The sequence below is a fragment of the Tamandua tetradactyla genome, chromosome 25 (genome assembly GCF_023851605.1).
Source record: "Tamandua tetradactyla isolate mTamTet1 chromosome 25, mTamTet1.pri, whole genome shotgun sequence".
In the NCBI taxonomy this organism is placed as follows: Eukaryota; Metazoa; Chordata; class Mammalia; order Pilosa; family Myrmecophagidae; genus Tamandua; species Tamandua tetradactyla.
The window spans coordinates 28,667,901-28,688,288 of record NC_135351.1 but is presented as its reverse complement, the minus strand read 5'-3'; the positions used below and the strand labels follow the sequence as shown (position 1 = coordinate 28,688,288).

At 38.9% G+C, this 20,388-nt stretch overlaps 1 protein-coding gene across 4 annotated transcripts in view; it reads right to left on the bottom strand.

The window, feature by feature from the left end:
- CARMIL1 (capping protein regulator and myosin 1 linker 1) overlaps window positions 1-20,388 on the bottom strand; it is a 338,321-nt gene that overhangs the window by 123,060 nt on the left and 194,873 nt on the right. For all 4 annotated transcript variants that reach the window (XM_077143786.1, XM_077143787.1, XM_077143789.1 and 1 more), the window contains exons 12-16: window positions 19,688-19,774; window positions 10,613-10,716; window positions 8,933-9,010; window positions 8,725-8,801; window positions 5,661-5,765 (exon numbers count right to left, since the gene is read on the bottom strand). In XM_077143786.1, coding sequence (XP_076999901.1) covers window positions 5,661-5,765; window positions 8,725-8,801; window positions 8,933-9,010; window positions 10,613-10,716; window positions 19,688-19,774 — 451 coding nt within the window. The remainder of the gene's footprint in view (window positions 1-5,660; window positions 5,766-8,724; window positions 8,802-8,932; window positions 9,011-10,612; window positions 10,717-19,687; window positions 19,775-20,388) is intronic.

Below are 20,388 nucleotides of genomic sequence, written 5' to 3'. Positions count from 1 at the left end.
TCAGTGTCCAGCCTATAAGAATGCCAAGCCCCCAAACCCTCAAGATTGCTACTCCTATGCAGATGCACCAACAGGACACCCAACTGCATGGTGAAATTAAATCCTGTTCATCACAGATGAATTCCCAACTGTATCTGCTTGAGAACAGCTTTAATAATGTTTAGAATATTACTAGGCAATTGTTATTAGAGGAAAGGCTGGTTTTCCCTAAGGACTATGTTAGTGAGGGAGTGAGGTTCCACATTATTCTAGGAGTATATCGACATTAGTTAAAGAACTTGCAGAGGTGGGACAGAAAAGGGAACAAAGGCCTTGGAGATATGAGATGAGTCTTACAGTGTGAGTCCAGGATCCCGGAGCCCCAGCTACCAGCTAGCCAGAGGGCAAGGTGGGTCACCCCTTTGCAAAGGAATTTCCTCATCTGCAAATTGAGGAGACTGAACGCTGAGCTCACACCTCTCTAAAAGAATGAATTTATTCCATTCTTACAAGTCAGGATTTTATAGTCAGTCCTAGAAAATCCAATGCCATTGAGCTGGCTGGAAACAAAACTTTCACACACGCCATACACCCATTAAATTAGACTGAACGGACAAGACCTTAAACTAGGCCCATGAGGAACAGAAAGATGAGCATGAAGCAGCCCCTGCTGTCGAGTAAGGGGCATAAGAACGTGTGCAAATAACTGAAATCCCAGCAGACAGTAAACTGCCCCAGAAGAGTGGAAAGAAAGCATTTGCTACATAGGGTGATGATCAGCTCTCAGTGTTCTCAGGCAAAGGACCTCCACCCAACATACTTCATAAATATCTCAGGGAAAGGGCAAGGTGGGAAGACAGGGAATTATTTCATGCCAAACTCTCCAAGATTTTATCCTTCTGGTGATTTTCTTCTCCCACTCTCTGAGATAGACGCTAGCCTGCTTCTAGCTGTTTGAAAATAAACCTATACAGCAAGGAGACTGCTAGGTAAGTGCTTTAATTTTTTGTAACTTTTTACTATGAAATAATTTCCAATTTACAGAATAATTGTAAAAATAATACAAAACCCAAAAAGAGAACTCATTCACTCGTCAACTAGATGCCCATATTCACCAACTTTTAACACTTTGCCACATTTGCCATATCATTCTATCCATCTCTCTGTCCATCTGTCCATCCATTCATGGATCCACCTATTTTCTACATCTTTCAAAGAAGGTTGTATACATCATGCTCCTTGAAGATTTAATACTTCCATGTACATTTCCTAAGGAGAAGGATTTTGGAAGAGAATGCTTTTTTGTTTTATTTCTTTAATTCAGTTCAATAATCCCTAAGTCTAAAGGCACAGTCCTAAGAGGAGGTTGGTATAATTCATCCATGAGCATGCTTCTGTTCAATTACTTTTTATATTGTTTCTCTTTTCCTAAAACTTGCTTTTTTTCTCCCTTTCTTGGGGACAGTGTTGAAGAGCTTTGCACTGAGAACTAAGAGGTCTGGCCTTGGGTCCTAACTCTGTAACAGCTGCCTGACCTTAAGCAAATCACTTTTACTTTCTAGTTAGGATATTATCAAATTGGTCCTTCCATTTCTAATATATGCTGAGTTATTAGGACTTAGCCAAATATTTTAACATTACATTTTTATAATGCTAACATGGGAGGAAAAAACTGCCTACTTTTCTTACATGCAGATTTATGCCAAGGAAACAACTGGCATGCTTGAAGTTATTTAACTATAGAAGGGCAATATAAAAATGCAACTATTCATGAAACCAGTAAAAATAAATCCCCCACAAAAACTGCCCTTAATATAATAAAACAAAACAGAACCACCACAAACACAGTGGACACTGGAGAGGGGTGGAGGTTGGACTCTGTAGCAAGATACGCTGTTTATTTTGACCTAGGATATGAAGACTTGTCTTAATCTTCAATCATTACTGCAAACTGGCTAAGTAAACACTGTGTATTTAATGTTCTCAGCTCTGGATTTGTGAACTGTACTTACAATTTTGGAGTAGCACATTTAATTTATTTTAAAAATAGCAAGGGAGATGGGGTCTGAGAGAAGGGGTACTCTGTGGCAGGAAAGAAAGGATGCATCAGTAAATAGGAAGAGGGAGGAGAGAAAGTGAGAGAACAAGAATGAGTAGTAAATATGAATTCACACTGTATCCTGAGTGGCACTGAAGAAAATTACCAGCCTCGAGACATATGAAAACTTACCATACATGAGATTTTAAGAAACACCAAAGAACAATATTATCATGTTCTTCTTTAATATTCAGACTGAAACAGCTCCAAAGGAAAGATATAATTATGAAATTACCAGTCATGGTCTTTGCATTGCTTTCAAAAAAACCCAAATTAAGTGGGAAACTACTGAAAAGTATTGTGTCCAAACTTAAAACATTACTCTCTTAAAAGCTTGCTTTTCTTTAGTTTATTCTCTCATGGATATTGACCCAAACACTTCAAAGAACAAGGGTCTCTCCTGACTTAATACAGTGGAATGCGGTGTGGGGTGAGGCACAGTTCTGAGCAATGACAGCTGCCAACAGTGGTAGACACTGACTCAGAACATCCCTTGGCTAGCTGTCCTCTTGGATGCCATGCCCAAGGCCACACTTCCTTTAGGGACTTTTTGCATCCAAGGATGAATCCACACAGGGGTATAAAGGCCCAGTCTCCTCGCCCCAACTCGGAACATCTGAAGGCTCATCCCAGCTCCAATGTCAGATATGGGCTTCGTGGAGAAGGCCTCCCTCTGCCCAATTTCCCCAGCCCTCTCCACAGGTGGTAATCCCAACAGCACTTTCTAATGAATGTCCTGCCTGCTGATTTCCATCTCTAAGTCCGCAATTACTTAACTTTTCTGAGCCTTGATTTCCTCAACTATGAAGGAAGGGTACCAACTCCCTGCAATTGTTGTCAACACGAAAGGGGATAGTCCATATATGCACTCAAGGCAGTGTCCAGCCTACACTGTGCTTTCTAAGGTTCTGTCCACCCCCAAAACTCAGCACCTCATGAGAACGGGGAGAAATTCAACTTCCCCAAGTTGAATTCTTGATATTCTCACAAGCAGTGTGGACAATCAAAGCTATAGGCTGAACCCCCAGTCTTGGGGTTTGTTCATATGAAACTTAACCCCACAAAGGATAGGTCAAGTCTACTTAAAATTTAGGCCTAAGAGTCACCCCCAAGAGAGCCTCTTTTGTTGCTCAGATGTGGCCCCTCTCTCCAGACAACACAACGAGCAGTCTCACCACCCTACCCCTATCTACGTGGGACATGACTCCCAGGGGTGTGGACCTTCCTGGCAATGTGGGACAGAGATCTTGGAATGAACAGAGACTCAGCATCAAGGGATTGAGGAAAACCCTAGAATGAGCTGAGACTTAGCATCAAGGGATTGAGAAAACCTTCTCAATCAAAAGGGGGGAGAGGGAAATGAGACAAAGTGTTAATGGCTGAGAGATTCCAAACAGAGTTGAGAGGTTATCCTGGAGATTATTCTTATGCATCAAGTAGATACCATCTTGTTATTCAAGATGTAATGGAGAGGATGGAGTGAACTGCCTGAAAATGTAGAGCTGTGTTCCAGTAGTCATGTTTCTTGAGGATGATTGAATAATGATACAGCTGTCACAATATGACTGCGTGATTGTGAAAACCTTGTGTCTGATGCTCCTTTTATCTACCTTGTCAACAAAGGAGTAGAAGACAAGGTATAGAATAAAAATAAATAATAGGGGGAACAAATGCTAAAATAAATTTAGTTTGAAATGCTAGTGATCAATGAAAGCAAGGGGTAAGGGGTATGGTAGGTATAATCTTTTTTTTTTTCTTTCCTGTGTTCATTTTATTTCTTTTTCTATTGTCTTTTATTTCTTTTCTGAATTAATGCAAATGTTCTAAGAAATTATGAATATGCAACTAAGTGATGATATTGTGAATTACTGACTACGTATGTTGTTTTATTTTTTTTCTTATTTTTTTAATTAATAAATTAAAAAAAAAAAAACTCAGCATCTCAGTTTCCTGATGTCTTTTTCAGACTATATTATCATATTCACTCAGATTATAAGAGCCCTATGACAAAATCCAACATATGGAATTTTGTTTACAGAATCTTCATCCATGAAGGCTTTTCCTTCACATTTCCATTTTTACTGAGTAAAAGCCATAGTTGAGAGACTACTGATTTGACACATTAAACATTCACGTAAATAATATGTCAAAAGATTTAACAACTAAAAAATAACTTTGAAGTATTTATCAAGAAAAGTTTACACCTTATAATAAACTACGATAAACCCAGTGTTGTTATAGGATGGAATAGTCTATAAAATCAATTATGAAGAGATATTTTTCATTGATCAACAACACTAAGAGACTTAGAATACAGGGCACCTACCACTAAAGCTATTTTAAGTATTCTAATCTCTCGCTGATACACTATGACAGCAAGGGCTCCATTCTGGTTTTGTTTTTTCTCATTGCCCTCATATTGTCTGCACATTGTAGAGACTCAATAAATAATATGTATACCAATGAATAAGTAAATGAGTATGATTAAAATAAAATGTTTACCCCTTTAGAATATTGATTTAAAAAGCGCTATTAATATCCATATAAATAGCCTAATCATGAGGCTTTCACTATTGTGGCTGTTAAATTTCAAGCTCCCTAATATATTCATTCAAGTTGAAAAAAAAAAGGTTTTAATGTCAGACTTCTCTTAAGCACTACTTTTCTGAAGGGCATCATTGTTTTAATCATATTCTACTATGTGGAATACTGTAATCAAAAACTGCACAGCTCTCAAAAAAGATGAGGCAATACACAGATTAGATAAAGATCAATTTTCTAGTAAAATGAATAGCAGACATTGATTTTAACATTCCATACAAATTATGAGGGGAAAATTAATGCTGATTTGCATGTTGGATGGTGGAAAGGAGGAATATGTGCATAAATTTATGCACATCTGACAATGTACATATTCACAGCTACTTGAAATACCTTCTTTAGACTTAAAGAGAAGTTGATTCTATAGCCCCTGTACACTGGTGGGTTTTTTTTTGGGCAACAATGAATAGGAATCTCAAGAAATTGCTAAAAAAATTGAACTACACCATTATACTTACACCAGAGATATTAACCAGCAAAATAACTCAGCTGTCAAGTAACAATGCCAAAGAGACAAGCACGGAAAACACCCATTTGGACCTGGGCAATTCAGAAACCAAACCACATAAATAGTTGATTCTACTGCTCACATACAATTTATATAGAGTTTGATTAATACTGTTAGTAGAGATATTTAGAATAAACACTGATATTAAAAAATGCTCATAAGAATATGCCTAAGGAGCAAGGTTAATATAAAGTCAATGATGCTTGTGAGAACAGCCTTAATAGAAGATGAGTAGCTGCTGCCAAGGTCACAAACCAGAAGATTGTGTTATGATAGGAGATGCAATAATATAAATAGTATACAATGTATTCACTCAATGATCAAAAAGAATTTAAAGCACTCTTGTGCCCAGAGTAAAACAGCATTCTCATCTGCCTTCTCTTTCATTGTATATGTCTTTCTCTCTTCATTCAAGCACATTCATAACACAAATTGAACTTCAAAAGCTCCAAAAGAAATGAATTAACCACTCACTTTAAGGGCTCAGGCAACAGTTTTGTACCCGAAAGGCTGATTTGTGTCAGAGCCAGAGAACTACTAAAAAACTGTTTAAAAGACGGAGGTACTTCTTTTCCTTTCCTGAAAAACAAAACACAACAAGAATCAAACCAGCAGGTACACTTCCATCCCAACATCCCACTTCCAAATTGGCAAATATCTCAAACCACAAAATGATCTACTGGTTACTCAGACACTGTGAAATTATTCATGAACCAAGAATATTTTCAGTGGAAATTTGAAGGTAAAAAGACACACATAAAATATCTGAAACTGAAATTAATCCAATATAATTAAAGAAATGATGCTAGCAGTCAAGATATCCTGTTGAATCCTTAAAATAACTTATTCCTATTCTCTGTAGCCAATTAACTCATTGTCATTTACCCCTAGATCATCAGAAAACTCTGGGTTAGACTGTTAAATAAATATACATCAAAGAACATGTGCATTTCTCCCTTTATAAAAGTTTTCCTATGGGTGGCATCAAATATTAAGGATCATTACCTGCAAATGGCAATATTTATAGATGCAGCGGGTCACAGATACAAGACTGTGACATGACGTTAAGCTGAGTAACAGCACAGAAAGTCTGCACGGTATGAAGCTTGCATGGGAAGTAGCCTGTTCAGCTATTAGAGCCATACTGCACATCTAATATTTCAGGTCAAAGTTTAGAGTAAGGACAAAACTCCGAAAGGAAATGGACATACCCTCCAAATAGCCTTGCTCTTATGGTGGGAAGTGGTTCAAATCACACAGCTCAACAATAAGGGAGATACAACACCATATTACCAGGGTTTAAGGAAAACAAGATTCAAGTTGGAATTTGAGTACTTTTCTGTTCTGCCAGAAGTGATGGAAAAATCGAATAAGTCTGCATGTGTAAAGTGCTTAGCCTGGTACACAGTAAGCAATTATTTGCAGAACTCAAGACAGAGAACATCCTAGTGATCTTGCCCAACCACAAAATACTTACTAATATTTAAAGTACAGAGATCCAGGAAAATCTGTAAATATTTGAAAAGGGTTTTAAGACACAACAATTCCAGGCTATTTAGGAAGATTGATCTAACCAATCAGAATCTATCTGAGGAGATGAAAAATAAACCTAAGAAGAATGAAATTTCTGGTACAGCATATGGCATTATATATTTCAAACAACTGCGGTTCGAGTAGTGGAACAATATAGCCTTGTATATGCCTGTTATTCATTTTTTGATTTGCACTCATTGTTGATACTCTTTAAATATAGTTTTCCTCTTACTACTCAGTACTGGTGTCAACTGAATCAATGTTCCTAAATATTCTCTGCCCCTTTCTGAGAAAGGTTATGCTCCTCACACTGATGGCAGACTTGGTCATGCAAGCTGCTTTGGCCCCCGGGAGCTGAGCAGAAGTGATGTGCGTGACTGCCAGGCAGAAGGTTCTTTAAGACCAGTATGTGCACTGACATGATTTCTTTTATCTCTGCTACGAGACTGTCGGTGTTCCACATAGATTAATTCTACATCCCAGAGTGAAGATGATGTGGACAGAGCCACAGACAGCCCACAATGGACATGTTCCTATAAACCACTGTGGCTGAAAGCCAGGGTCTTGGGGGCGAGGGGCCATTTGTTACTGTCAAGCCATCTAACTTATCCTGACTGACCCACTTATGAAATTATCTGTGAATAAAAGTATGAATAGCCTGGCTAACGATCCACAACTCAGTGTAAATGAGTTTAATGTGAATACAATTACTAAGGGCTTTCTATGTTTATATCCAGGTAAGGTACTGGGTATTAAATGGTTTAATCACAACCTTTCATTTGGAAGACAAGGTAATTTGTCAGCACAGTTCTGCTCCATAAGTTTAACAGTTCTGCTGAAGATCAGTCATCACTGCATTTTCAGTATCATGAACTCAAGAGAGCTGATGATACTAAAATCTCTCGAGTCTGTGATACCATCTTATCGCTTAGTCCCCCAGTCACTTACAGCCCCCACCAAATCGTGGCTTCATAAGCTACCTTAAAATAGATGTGTTGACTGGATGGCCTCAGTTAATATTCTCAAATACTCCCCAAAACAAAGTATCTTGGAAAACTCATCTTCTTCCAACCATTTTCCCTCCTAGACATTACACTCCCTGTCCTTACTCTATAGAGGAAGAAGTTGTGGCATATTTTTGCTTTTGCAAAGATTTACACCACTGCTGAACTAACACACTGATGGCACTTTAAATTTTAGAATAACCCTTTTGCAAAGCACAATTGCAGAATAAAGGCCGCCACATAACTGAATTTTCCAAAAAATGAGGGTTAACCCTTTGAACATATGAAGCTCTTAAAAATCTAGTCAATAAAAATGGTATTTCTAATGTCAGGGAAATCTTCATGTTACTAAACAGCATATGATACAAAATACTGTTAACGATTTGCTGTCACAATCATGAATGCTAAGTGTTATACAATATTAATACACCAGATGATACCTGAGTTCCATACTTGATTAGCCCATGTACCTTTCATAATTTTTCTGCATTCTCCCTCCATTTCTGAATTGCTGTTGTTTGCGAAGCCCTGCTGTTTTGAATCTGCTTCCTTATTGAGCAAATAATTTCAAATCAGGAGGGCAGAGGTGACAGACTTACACTGGCCCTCTACTTCCACAAATTAGAACGCTTGAGCTTTAGGATGACCATTCTCCTTGTTTCCCCGAGGTAATATATACTTATTTCCAGGTTCATAATGGAGAAATATTTATAGAAGTTCGAAAAGGATTTTTTACGACATTAAGAAAGAGGATCTGTCTATACCCGAGAATAATACGGTTCGCATAAGCAGGTTGATAAGAATATGAACCTGCTGCGACTACAGATAGAACAAAAGCTTGAACTTTGAAGGCCTAACAACATTCACAGATAATGGTTTAAGGCCATCTTCTTCTTTCATAAACAACACTCGCCATTTATCAATGTGTTTTCACTAGCAAAACAATTTTCTCTGAGAGCAGGACATCCCTAAATGACGAGGCTAGCAGGAAGTATCCGTACCGGTGGGAAAAGACTGTTCGGTTGAGATTGAGCACAGCTAAATGTTGAAGGCATCCACGGAGAAGTGCACCACAGACCTGAGAAAGAAAGAAGGCTCTCTTATTTTCAAATATTTCTAGGTCTGGGAGAACATTCTTTACAGAGAATGTCCTTTGTATCCCAACAAAACAGCTGTTTGGAGACCCCAGAGCAGTATTAAAAAAATTACCATGTCCAGGGAACATTCTGTATTGGATAAATCCAGGTGAGTAATGGCATTTGGCTGGGCCAAAAAACTGTACATGTACTTGGAATAAAAAACAAAAGAACAAATAAGTTAAGACCTAGAAACACAAACAATAGAAGTTATGATTTTTAAAGGAAGTTGCCCAAATCCCCCAAGATCATTCTCTACTCTCTCTAATAGATTAGCCCACACTACCTGCCACCAAGCAAATAGCTAAATTCTCCTCTCCTTCTCTGGAATCCACCAGATACTTGCAAAAACAAGCAAGCTTACACTGAGAACATTTCAGGTATTGGCAAACACAAAGTGTAGCAACGGAAAAAAAAACAAGGAATTCAGAAGAGCAAATGATTAAGTTGTAAATAACTTAGAATAACTACACATAGCAGAATGGATTGTATTATGAAAACTCTAGATTTAGAAAAAAATGCACCTTACATAATATGCCTCTGTCTCTCTTTCCCTGGCATTGTTGACCTCAGATATACAAGCTTGGTGTGATTTTACTCTTGACCACCAGATGGGGGAGCTCTAACCACCTGGAAGTTGTGACACGACCTTACTTGGCCAACACTTCAGAGATACACTTGCTAGGCTGCTTTCTGCTTTCCATGAAGGCACAGGACAAGGCTTCGGTGGCTCAGCTACTAGAACCTCAGTTTGTAGCCATCTGGAGGTCCACTCTCCTCTTCCCAGAGGACAGCTGGGACAGAACCTACCCCAGGCAAAAGCCTGGCTGGGGAAAGAAGTACTGAGCTTTTCTAGTTGCCTTAAGTGACTATTAATATCCCTATTTTAGCTGAGTTTTATCATTTAATCTTCAGTTTCCTTCCCCCTCTTTTTCTTCTAGTTTGCCACTAGAATGTTTCAGGGAAGTCCTTGAAACATCAGAACCCTTGTTTTTATTGTGGGTGGGAGAAGATTTATGAATCATCAGTGAAGATGACAATTAAAATTGGAAATAGAAAAAAGTTACAATGCACCACGGTCCAAGTATTATCCAAATTATTTCAAGTATAAAGGATGGGAAATGAAACAAAACCACAACAAGAACCATGGTCAACTTCCCCACCTCACAGGGAAAGTAAAACAGGAGAGAAATGAGAATACATTCCACATTTTTTTCACCCCCTGTAAAGCAGTGGAATGAACATTAAGGTACTTCAAAGATGCCTCCTCGCTGTAGGTCCTGTTGCTAAAGGAGCATTTCTTCTAACTTCTGTCCTGGTGACCACAGGTGACATCACACTGAATACACTGAATTGACAAGATCTGCCTTGCATGAAAATTCTTGTTATAATCGAGGGGGAAATTTTTGCCTTCACTTTCTAAAGAGTGATCCCAATTTACAGCAGCCCCTAGCACATCTACACACACACCCACACACACCCACACACACGTCCCCTTATCATATTCATGGAATATACTAGGACTGGGATTTATCCCCATATCCCCTTTCAATTACAAACTACAGACTCCATGTAACTAAGGAAGCTTCTGGGATTTTTTTGCAATCTTTAAAAAGCTCATAACTACACGATTTTAAGGTGCCGTGATCAAGGGACATGGAGGGAAGTCGATTAGAAAGTCATGTTTCGAAATTACTCCACATTTACTGAACACAGCTCCTTTGCAGATGGAAGTAAGGAAAGGAAAACCTACCGAGAGGTCGTCTCCACGGAGGATGTTCCCTGAGAGGTCGAGGTGGTTAAGGGTGGTGGTGCTCAACGGGTTGGCACTGAGGGACTGAGAAAGGCTATTCACCCCTGCAACAGCGAGAAAAGATCCACGTTCACTTTCCGCTCCGGGAAGCGACAGGAGGTCCGAGGGTTTCTGTAAGTGGCCAAGTAGTCCCACCAAATTGCAGGACTGAGGTCAACCACAAGCTCTGCCCTAAAAGGCCACTCTGCAGGAACGGCAGGTTAGTGGCACATACCACCATCTCTCGGAACAGGAGAGGATAATGGGATCTGCTTCATTTTGCGCAACCTATTCCGATGTATTCACCGAGAAAAAAAAAGATTCTATTTTGGCAATAAAGGATGTTTCTCTGAAGTCTTGGGATGATGCCAGTCTTGGTGATTCTTGACTTAGTATTTAAATGATGCATCTTCAAATTCAGATACTTTAAGCTATTTAAAGTACTGGGAAGTTAATCTAGAAATATGCTGCTCTACTTGATGTATTAAACTCCAGGCAAAATTTAGATTGAAACAGATTTTTACAAAGACTGAGGAGATAATCTGTATACCACATAGGAAGCAATCAAAAGGAAAGGTTTATAATTAATACTCTATTCACTTACTCCACACAGCAATATGTAAATGATGCTAATCTAGTTAAGACTAAGATAAATATAGTATTGTCTATATTCTAAAACTTTAAATTCTGTGTAAGACAAAAATGATTCAATGTATTTTAAGCAAAAAATAAAAATGCATTTGCAACGTCCCTATAAAAGAGACCCATAAAACTACTGAACTTCCCAACCTGGGGAATTTCTTCTATTTTCAAAGCAATGGTGGCTCCCAATTTAATAAGCCAAAGCCATACCCCCAGAAGTTTAGTTCAGAAAGCAAAACTAATTGTCCCCACCTGAGTTCTAAAACTAGGGCTGTGCCTTTGCTTGTGCCCTGCATGCTTGTGCAGCAGTGTAGAAAAAGTGAAACTTTATCCCAAATAAACACTACCAGGAGATACTCAATTTCTTAAATGCCATGCTCTTACTAACAACAAAAAAAAAAACAGTGGTAATTCACTGCCCTGGGCACCAAAAATAATATTATTATCTCTCAAGGGAATAACTGGGCCACCATAGCAGCCAAAGCTTCAGCACAATCAATTAAGACCCTTCTAAGCCTCCTCCCACATCTCTTAACTTGGCCCTCTTATTCCCCAGTTAAGCCGGAGCAAACACCCAGCTAACACACTCATTTCTATCCTTCTCTTGCTATTAATTGTCCTTGCATTTTTTTTTTTTGGTATCCTGTACGGCAGAGTCACAATTCATTGTTTCTCCATGTGAACATCCCATTATTGCAGAACCATTTGTTGAATTTGTTTGTTTTTTTTTTCTTTTGTCTGTTTTGCTTGTTTGTTTTTTGGGAAGCGTATGGGCCAGGAATCGAGCCCAGGTGTTCCACATGGTAGGCGAGAATTCCACCGCTGAACTACCCTTGCACCCCACCCTTAGCCCTTGCATTTTTAAGCTTCTCACCAAGTTTATTTCTTCTGGACTAGAAGCCTTTCACATTACACCAATGCTGATACAAAGATTTTCAGTCCTTCAGACTCCTCCCCTCTCAACTTAAACGACAGCCAGAAAGTTCTGTGCCCCATCAGGCAGGGTCTATGCCTTTATCTCCTAACAAGCCAGAACCAGCCACAGAAGAGGCGCTTTGTCCTTCAGCACTCCTTAAGATTAAGGGGTGAGCACTCCTTGAGGGGAATGTGGGGCAGGCTAGAACAGGGAGAGAAGGGAGTGAAAACCATGAGGGAGCCCTCGAATTAAGGCAGTTAATCAAGGTCGGCAGGCCCTGTGCCTGGCACACTCCACGTGGGGGCTACCCACTTAGGGAAACACCCAACTGGCAGCTGATCCATCTGAAGCCAAACAACCTTCACCTGTGTCCAGCACAAACACCCTGCCCAGGGGTTACCCACTCATGGGGAATACCAAGCAGCAGCCAACCCATCCAAAGCCCCCTGAGTTAGTCATCTACAGAGAAGGGTGGAACAAGTGCACCCACCCAAAAGCACTCTCTACCAACAGGTACCACCCTGGGGAGAGGGGAGGGTAAAAGAAACACACACTCCATAGCACTGATAATTGTCCTTAGGATAAGAGGAATATAGAAAGCAGTAAAGCTCTTCATCTTTCTAATAAAAGACCACCATTTCAAATCATGCATTTTAGATATACAGTTATTTCTAAATTGGGTCTTAAAAAAATTTTATTTCAGTAAAATTCACTTTGAGAATCCAAGCATATCTCAACCACACTAAGGAGAAACAGAAAAGATCTTTGTCCACATTTGGGGAGAGCCTTCACAGGGCCCAGGACCCAGGGGATGGGACAGCCAGTGAGAGCCAGAACTGGTCATAACAGCAGCACCCCAAGAGGGAACTCTAAGAAAAGGGCAGAGGGCAACATGCATAAGCCCCCTCCTCCCTGTCCCCTGGAGAGTCTCCCACTGGAGCACCTCCCTGCTCAAGTTTAGAACATTTTAGTTGCTGAATTTATGAGAGAGACTTTAACGTCTTATCCTTCAGCTTTGGAGCGTTACAAAAAACTAACTCCAGTGTGTGACCGATAAAAGCAACTGGGCCATTTCTCAGGGGTAATTGTATGCTTTTGGGTGTGCAGAGAGAGGTCAACGGAGGTGTAGAGTAAAAAATAGTCCAGCTATCATCAAGGAAGAACTTCTTCACCATCCACTCAACACTGAAAAAGTGTTTTTAAAATTTTTAGGAAATGCTGGACAGTGCGACGGTGGCTTCGTGGGCAGAATTCTTGCCTGTCATGCCGGAGACCCGGGTTCATTTCCAGGAGCCTACACATGTTAAAAAAAAATATATATATATATATATTTAGGAACTGCTGAATGTGGGAGACATACATAAATAAGACCCATTCTTTGCCTCAAAAAGTTCAAAGACCATCAGGAAAGAAACCAGTTAGATTCCAGGATAATAAAAGCGTGTCCTACAAGGAAAACTTCACCCCCACAAATCTTTATCGAAAGTCTGTTGTGCACCAGATACAAGCTTTGAAGACCTGGGAAGACTGTCTCACCTTCAAGAAAACCAGTCTAGTGGGAAGACAGACATTCAAATAATCACAGTCCAATGAAGTAAACACTGTCAAAGAGATAAATAAGAACTTGATAGTGAAGGATGGAGATTAACAGTGCCAAAAAAAGAATACTATGGAATGACTTACAGAAAAGGTTAATTTCTTGAAGCACTTTCTGATTCCTTAAATGACCAACTTCCTTCAATCTGTCCTGCCATCAGTAGTGTTATATTAATGTGTTTTTTAATGTAATAATTTAGTCCAAAACATATGGAGAAGACCAAACTCGCATCAAGAGAACAACTTGTAAAATAATTTCCTTAGTGGGTTATAACAAAACTCAATAAATAAATCCCATAATTAGAAAGGCCAAATTCGTCCTGACAGTAAAATGCTCCTTGACAAGTGTGGCACTTGGCAGTCGGCCAATGTCTCAACAGATTTGGAGGGACTCATGCTATCAGCTCAGCTCCATGCTACTGAGACAGAATGAAGGATTTCCTCTCCCAGCCCTGAGCCCACATGCACGTGAGGCCCGTGTTAATAAACCCACAAACAGCAGGAAATTACAGAAGTGTAAGATGGAAAAAATCAGGACTCTTATAACCCAAACTCAACCCAGATTTGCATGTCTTTCTCAATTCTGGCTGTCTAGTGATTTTGACCAGTCTCTGCATTCGCTATTGGAGTGTTTACAGCTGGAAAAAAGAGGTGGTACCAGATGGCTCTGTTTTGACATAATCTGGCAACCACCAGGGCATTTGCTAGAAATCCGGAAAACTATCATTCAGCTAACATCGGAGGAAAAGAAAGGGTATTTGGAGACAGCGAAGATGTCATGGGGAGATTTTTTACAAGTCTGTCAAATTATGGAGTCATGCCTATCAATGTTTACATAGAACTAAAATACGTTCGTCAAATTCAGCAAAAGCTTAAAACTGCAATTTAATCTGAGTTATTCTGAACTGAAAAACTTTGCATCCTGTGTGAACACTTACAAGAAGACAGTCTTTAAGAAGTGAATTAAAAAAAAAAAAAAAAAACTTCAACAGAATACATCTTAGAAAGAGTAAGGTGAAATTCTTCTGGTCACATGTTGTAAAACAGCACTTATTCCCAAAACATTTTAATGTTCCTATATTTTATGTAGGAAAGAGATAATTGTGGTGACCATATATGTAGAGAATGCAGGGCCACTTTCATTTACCAGAAAGCTGAGGCACCCAGCTGTGCCTGTGGGGCCACCACACTCCCATCACATTTGGTGGGCCAGAGACATCAATGAGAGGTGGCTTTGAGGTACTTCAGAACCAAAACTTGTCCTGGAAAGTATAAATGAACACCATATCCCCACTGTGCTCCATAGTAATAAAAATAAATAAATTCAAATAAATAAATATAACCCAATTTAAAAATTCCTCTAGCACATAAAAAAGTTAAAACAGAGCTATGGAAGACATAAGAAATGCTTAGTACTTGGTAGGGAATTTGTACAAATTAAGAGAAAAGATTAACATGGAAAAAGAGAAACAGCCAAGGACATGAAATGGCAACTCCTGCGAAAAAAAGAAATACAAATGGCTAATGAACAGGAGGAAAAAGGTCTTCACCGATAACTGAAAAGTTTTAAAAATTAAAGCAACATCAGAACACCTTTGCTTGTGTGACTGACAATGAAAAAAGAAATTAACAGGTAGTGATGGTGAGAATGTAAAGAAATTTGTACAAAATACTTAGAGGACAATTAAGCAACAAATGCCAAATAAGCTTTAACAGATGTACCTACTCTCTGATCTAACAATTCTTCTTACAGGAATTTACAGAAGAAATTAAGGAAATGACCAATATTTGGCTACAGAATTCATGTTAGTGTTGTTTGCATTATTGAGAATTAGAAACCACCTGAATGTACAATAACAGATTATTTAAATAAATCACCCTGGAATATCATATAGCCATTAAAAGTGATTATATATTTACTAACAATAACAAACACTACACACTATGTGGGAGAAAACTCAGTGAAATAGTAATCATAGTACAATCCCATGTATGTGTACACATTTGCATGCAACTATATAAATAGTTACTATAGACTATGTATAGAACTATATATAAACAAATATATATATAAACACAGTCTCAAAGAAAACAAGTGGAAAGAGGGACCAGATTGTCAACAGTGATAGTCACATAATGGTTTGGGGCTGGCGTTACCAGTCATTTTTATTTTCTTATTTACACTTCCCTGTATCCTCTAAATCTTTACCGCAAATATTGAGTTCATTGATAATCATCTTAAAGTTTTTTTTTAATGTGATATTTCCATTTTGATTTGATAATGTACTGTATTATATTGACTGATTTTCTTGTGTTGGACCACCTTTGCATTCCTGGTATAAACCCAACTTGGTCATAATGTGTAATTCTTTTAATGTATCACTGGATTCAATTTTCCATTTTCCAGTATTTTGTTAAGAATATTTGCATCTTCCTGGCAACTGGCTGGGAAGACGGAGTGTGTAGAGTAGAGTTGCTCCTGGTGTGTGCTGGTGTCATGTCTGGTCCCAGTACACAGGATGGGGGAGCCAATTTCAGTGCCTGGGTGAGCAGCTGATCACAGCACCTGGCCTTCGGTGGATCCGCCATCATCGCATCTGACAAGATGGCTGTTTGCAGCACCTAGCTGGATGACAGCTCCCAGCACCCAGGGATGTGGCTTTTTGTAGTCGATGACTAAGCAATGCCTTTGGGCTCCCCACAGGCACTGTTAGCTGCAAGGCTGTATGAGGAGGTTTCCCTACCCAGCAGCTTGGTCAAGCTGGAGCAGAGAGACAGTCAATTTCCTCAGAATTACACTTTCCCAATTGCCCCAGATGGCTATCATAGCTGATCAAATTCATTCCGTTCTCCCCATCCCTATCTCCCTACCTCTTTCCTCCCTATAAATACAGAAGACCCTCTTTGATCACTCACCTCCCAGGACCACAGTCCTGGTCATTTTTTCCAATCCCCTATCTTGTTTATGGAGCATGGGTGAATCCAGCCTACCCTACTCCATCATCTTCCCATAGAGAAGAATTTTAAAGAATAAGTAGAAAAATAGCAGATTTCATAGAGATGAAAAATACTTGTCATGGTCAGGTTCATGTGTCAACTTGGCCAGGTGGTGGTACCTATTTGTCTGGTTGGGCAAGTGCTGGCCTGTCTGTTGTGATGAGGACATTTCATAGAATTAAATTATGATCATGTCAGCTACATCCATAGCTGATTCCTCTTGTAATCAGCCAAAGGGGACTGTCTTCTGCAATGAGTAATGCTTAATCTGATCACTGGAAGCCTTTTAAGGGGGATTCAGAAGAGGCAGGCTCTTTCTTTTTGGCTGGTGAGCCTCTCCTGTGGAGTTCGTCCAGACCCTCCATTGGAATCGTCAGCTTCACAGCCTGCCCTGCGGATTTTGGACTCTACGTTCCCGTGATCGTGTAAGACACTTTTATGAATTTTATATTTGTGAGTGTTCCCTGTTGATTCTGTTTCTCTAGAGAACCCTAACTAATACATCTTGGTACCAGGAGTGGTTCTTAAGAAACAGAATCTTAAAAATGGGTTTTTATGAATAGTATTCTACTCTGACTGGACTTAAAGGCACTAAGGATTCTGATTCCCATAATCAGAATGACACTCCCAATTCATGGAGTGGGTTGGCAAAAGAGATAGTCAAAATATCACCATTCGATCCTCCTAATGCTTCGCTTGTATGAAGCCAGGCTCTGGGGGATAATGTTTTTGACACCTTTACAGAGTTTTGTGGAAATAAGAGGTATAGAGATGTTGGCTGGTTGCTTTTAGATACACTGGCTACATTAAGGAGTGAAAGGGATGGGCTTAAGGCTTCAAACGAGAAGCTTAAGCGCCACCTGACAGATGGAGACGTTTCTATGAGTATCCTGAAGGAAAATCTTATTTCCTGTAGCCGTAGACTTGAGATCTCTGAAAATCAAACTCAGAATCTTATTGTTAGAGTAGCAACTTTACAACGCAAACTGAAATCTCAGAAAACACTTGCTTCCTGGGAAAATCTTTTCCTTTGGTAAACTACTTTTATGCCTTAATCTTAAATGTGTGCATAAACGTATGCACATAAACTTATGTGATTTATGGGACTAGTAACAATTTCAAATCACCCTGAGGGTAACTGTATGTTCGGATGAATGTGTGGCTAGATGGATGTAAGATCAACTGGAAGTCCACTCTACTTCACTCCAACATATGGAAGCACATTTAGCAAGTGCCTGCCATGTGCCAGGTGCCAGGGACTCAGTCATGAACGAAGCAAAGCCCTTAGCTTCTGGTATCTCCCTGGTTAGGGAGACCATTGGACTATTTCATTGAATAGTCCAGTGGTCTAGGCATTGTGTCAGGTGCTGGAGATAGGAAATGATAACGAAAATAAAATACTCGGGCATCAGAAAAAGAATACCAAGATGTACAAAGGTACAAGGTCTGCAAAATTAAATGGGGGGCCTGGGATGGCAAAACATTTCATTAGAATCAGTAGGATTTGGTGAGTCACTGGATGAGTGAGATGAGGGAGTGAGTAGAGGTAGCCATGGACCTGAGGAAGGAAAGGCAATTTCCAAAGACAGAAAAGCCAGAAGTTAGATCTACTGTGGAGACTCAACTTAGGGCCAAAAGTTTTCTGTACAGCAGGGAGTACATCTGACAATTGCGGAAAAGAAGACCAACTTGCTTAGACAAGGACAAATCAAAAGAATTCCAACCGGTTGTTTCTGGGAATATGAGGATAGGGCTGGAGACAGTCAGTGAGACTATCCGCTACTCTGAAAGCACTTGAATTATATAAATTCTTCTTAAAACTGCTAGAGTACTGTAATACTTTATTTATTTATTTATTTATTCAAGATTTCACAGTTTTGTTGAGCTTTACGTGGATCAGGCAGCATTCCATTCAGAAAGTAGAAGGAAGCTCCCTCAAGGGGGTGATAAGGGGAAACTTATATAGGGCAAATGCAGAAGTAAGTACTGAGGTGTTTGGATTGGCTGATGTAGTATCCATTTTACATGGGGGTGTCTTAGAGAGTGGGGAGGAGATAAACTTATTAATTAGTATGGTATGCTTGTCCACTCTGATAAGTTATCTCTACTGGACTGAAACTGGTTTATCATGAAGTGTTTCTTATCTGCAGCTCTGTAGGGTACATTCCATTTTCTCAGAAAGCCCCATCAGGTCAGTTGTTTTTTGTCTTCTGGAAAATCTTTTTCTCAGAAAAGGGTTCATTCCAGCAATGCCCAGTGCAGTTTTTTCTTTTTAAGTGCCATTTTACTGAGATATCTTCACACACCATATGTTCCATTCAAACATAGAACAGTCATTTACAATACCATCACATGGTGGGCATTCATCACCATAATCAATTTTAGAACATTTTCATTATTCTAGGAAAAAAAGAAAAAGGGGAAAAAAAAGAGAAAACCCAACACATCCCATACCCCACATCCTCCCCTAACAATGATCCCTAGAATTACTGTGGTACATTTGTTACTGTTGATGAAAGAATATTAAGATATTTCTGTTAATTATAGTTCATAGTTTGTAGTAGGAGCATTCTTTCCCATATACCATTTCCTCATTAACTCCATCTAATAGTTCTGTACATTTGTTTTGGTTCCTTGAAGATTTTTTTTTATTTTGTACTGTTAATCACAGTCATCGTCTACCACAAAGTTTACTGAGTTATACATTCTTACATTTTAATGTCTGACGTTCCTCCTGTGAGGAAAGTCATATATGACTCTAAACTTCAGCTCACAATAATGTACTATGTAGGTGTATAACTGAGTAATAATTCCAATTATTTATGGTAGCATGGTGCAGCAAAAATATGGTAGATACAATTTTAAATAAATAAGATATACTGTACCTTTAGGTGATAATGAGGTTTTAGATAAATTTAAATGCTTTAATCCCTTTGGGAGTTTGGCAAACTGAATACTTAAAGAGGACACACCTGAAAAAAAAAGGAAAAAACAAAAGAGATTATTAGAATTATGAATAATTCAGAATTCCATTTGTTTTATATGAAAATTAACTTGAATTTGATTCCATTTGAAGTAATCACACTTTTTTTCTAACATCAGTCTTTATTTTCTTATCATCTACCAGCATGTCTCCTTTTCTCTCTGTCCTACCTCCAGGGTAGGAGAACAGAGGAAGATTGCTTAATTAAGCATAACTATACCTGGAAGTTTACTATTATAATAGAGATGTTTTGGGGCCAAGATTTACCCTCCTTGTGATCCTATATTAAATACAAATCCTCTTGGCAAAGGTGATATCATTGTCCCCCTACCCCCTTTTTCTAACTGGGGTCTTAATGAGTTTATCTCCATTTAGATGAGCAGATATTTGCTATTTAATTTTGGTTAAGAAAATGGTGTAATAGTAACTGTTCAGATAATAGTTTTACTTTTAGTAGATGGACTTAATTTAAGATGGACTTTGATTAAGCAGATTCTTAACTGGCTAAGGGCTAACAACCTTAGGCATTAGTATGTTTCAACTTCTTAGAAGTAAGTTTTGTACCCTGCAATAATTCATCAGGAATCTACAGTATTTAAATTC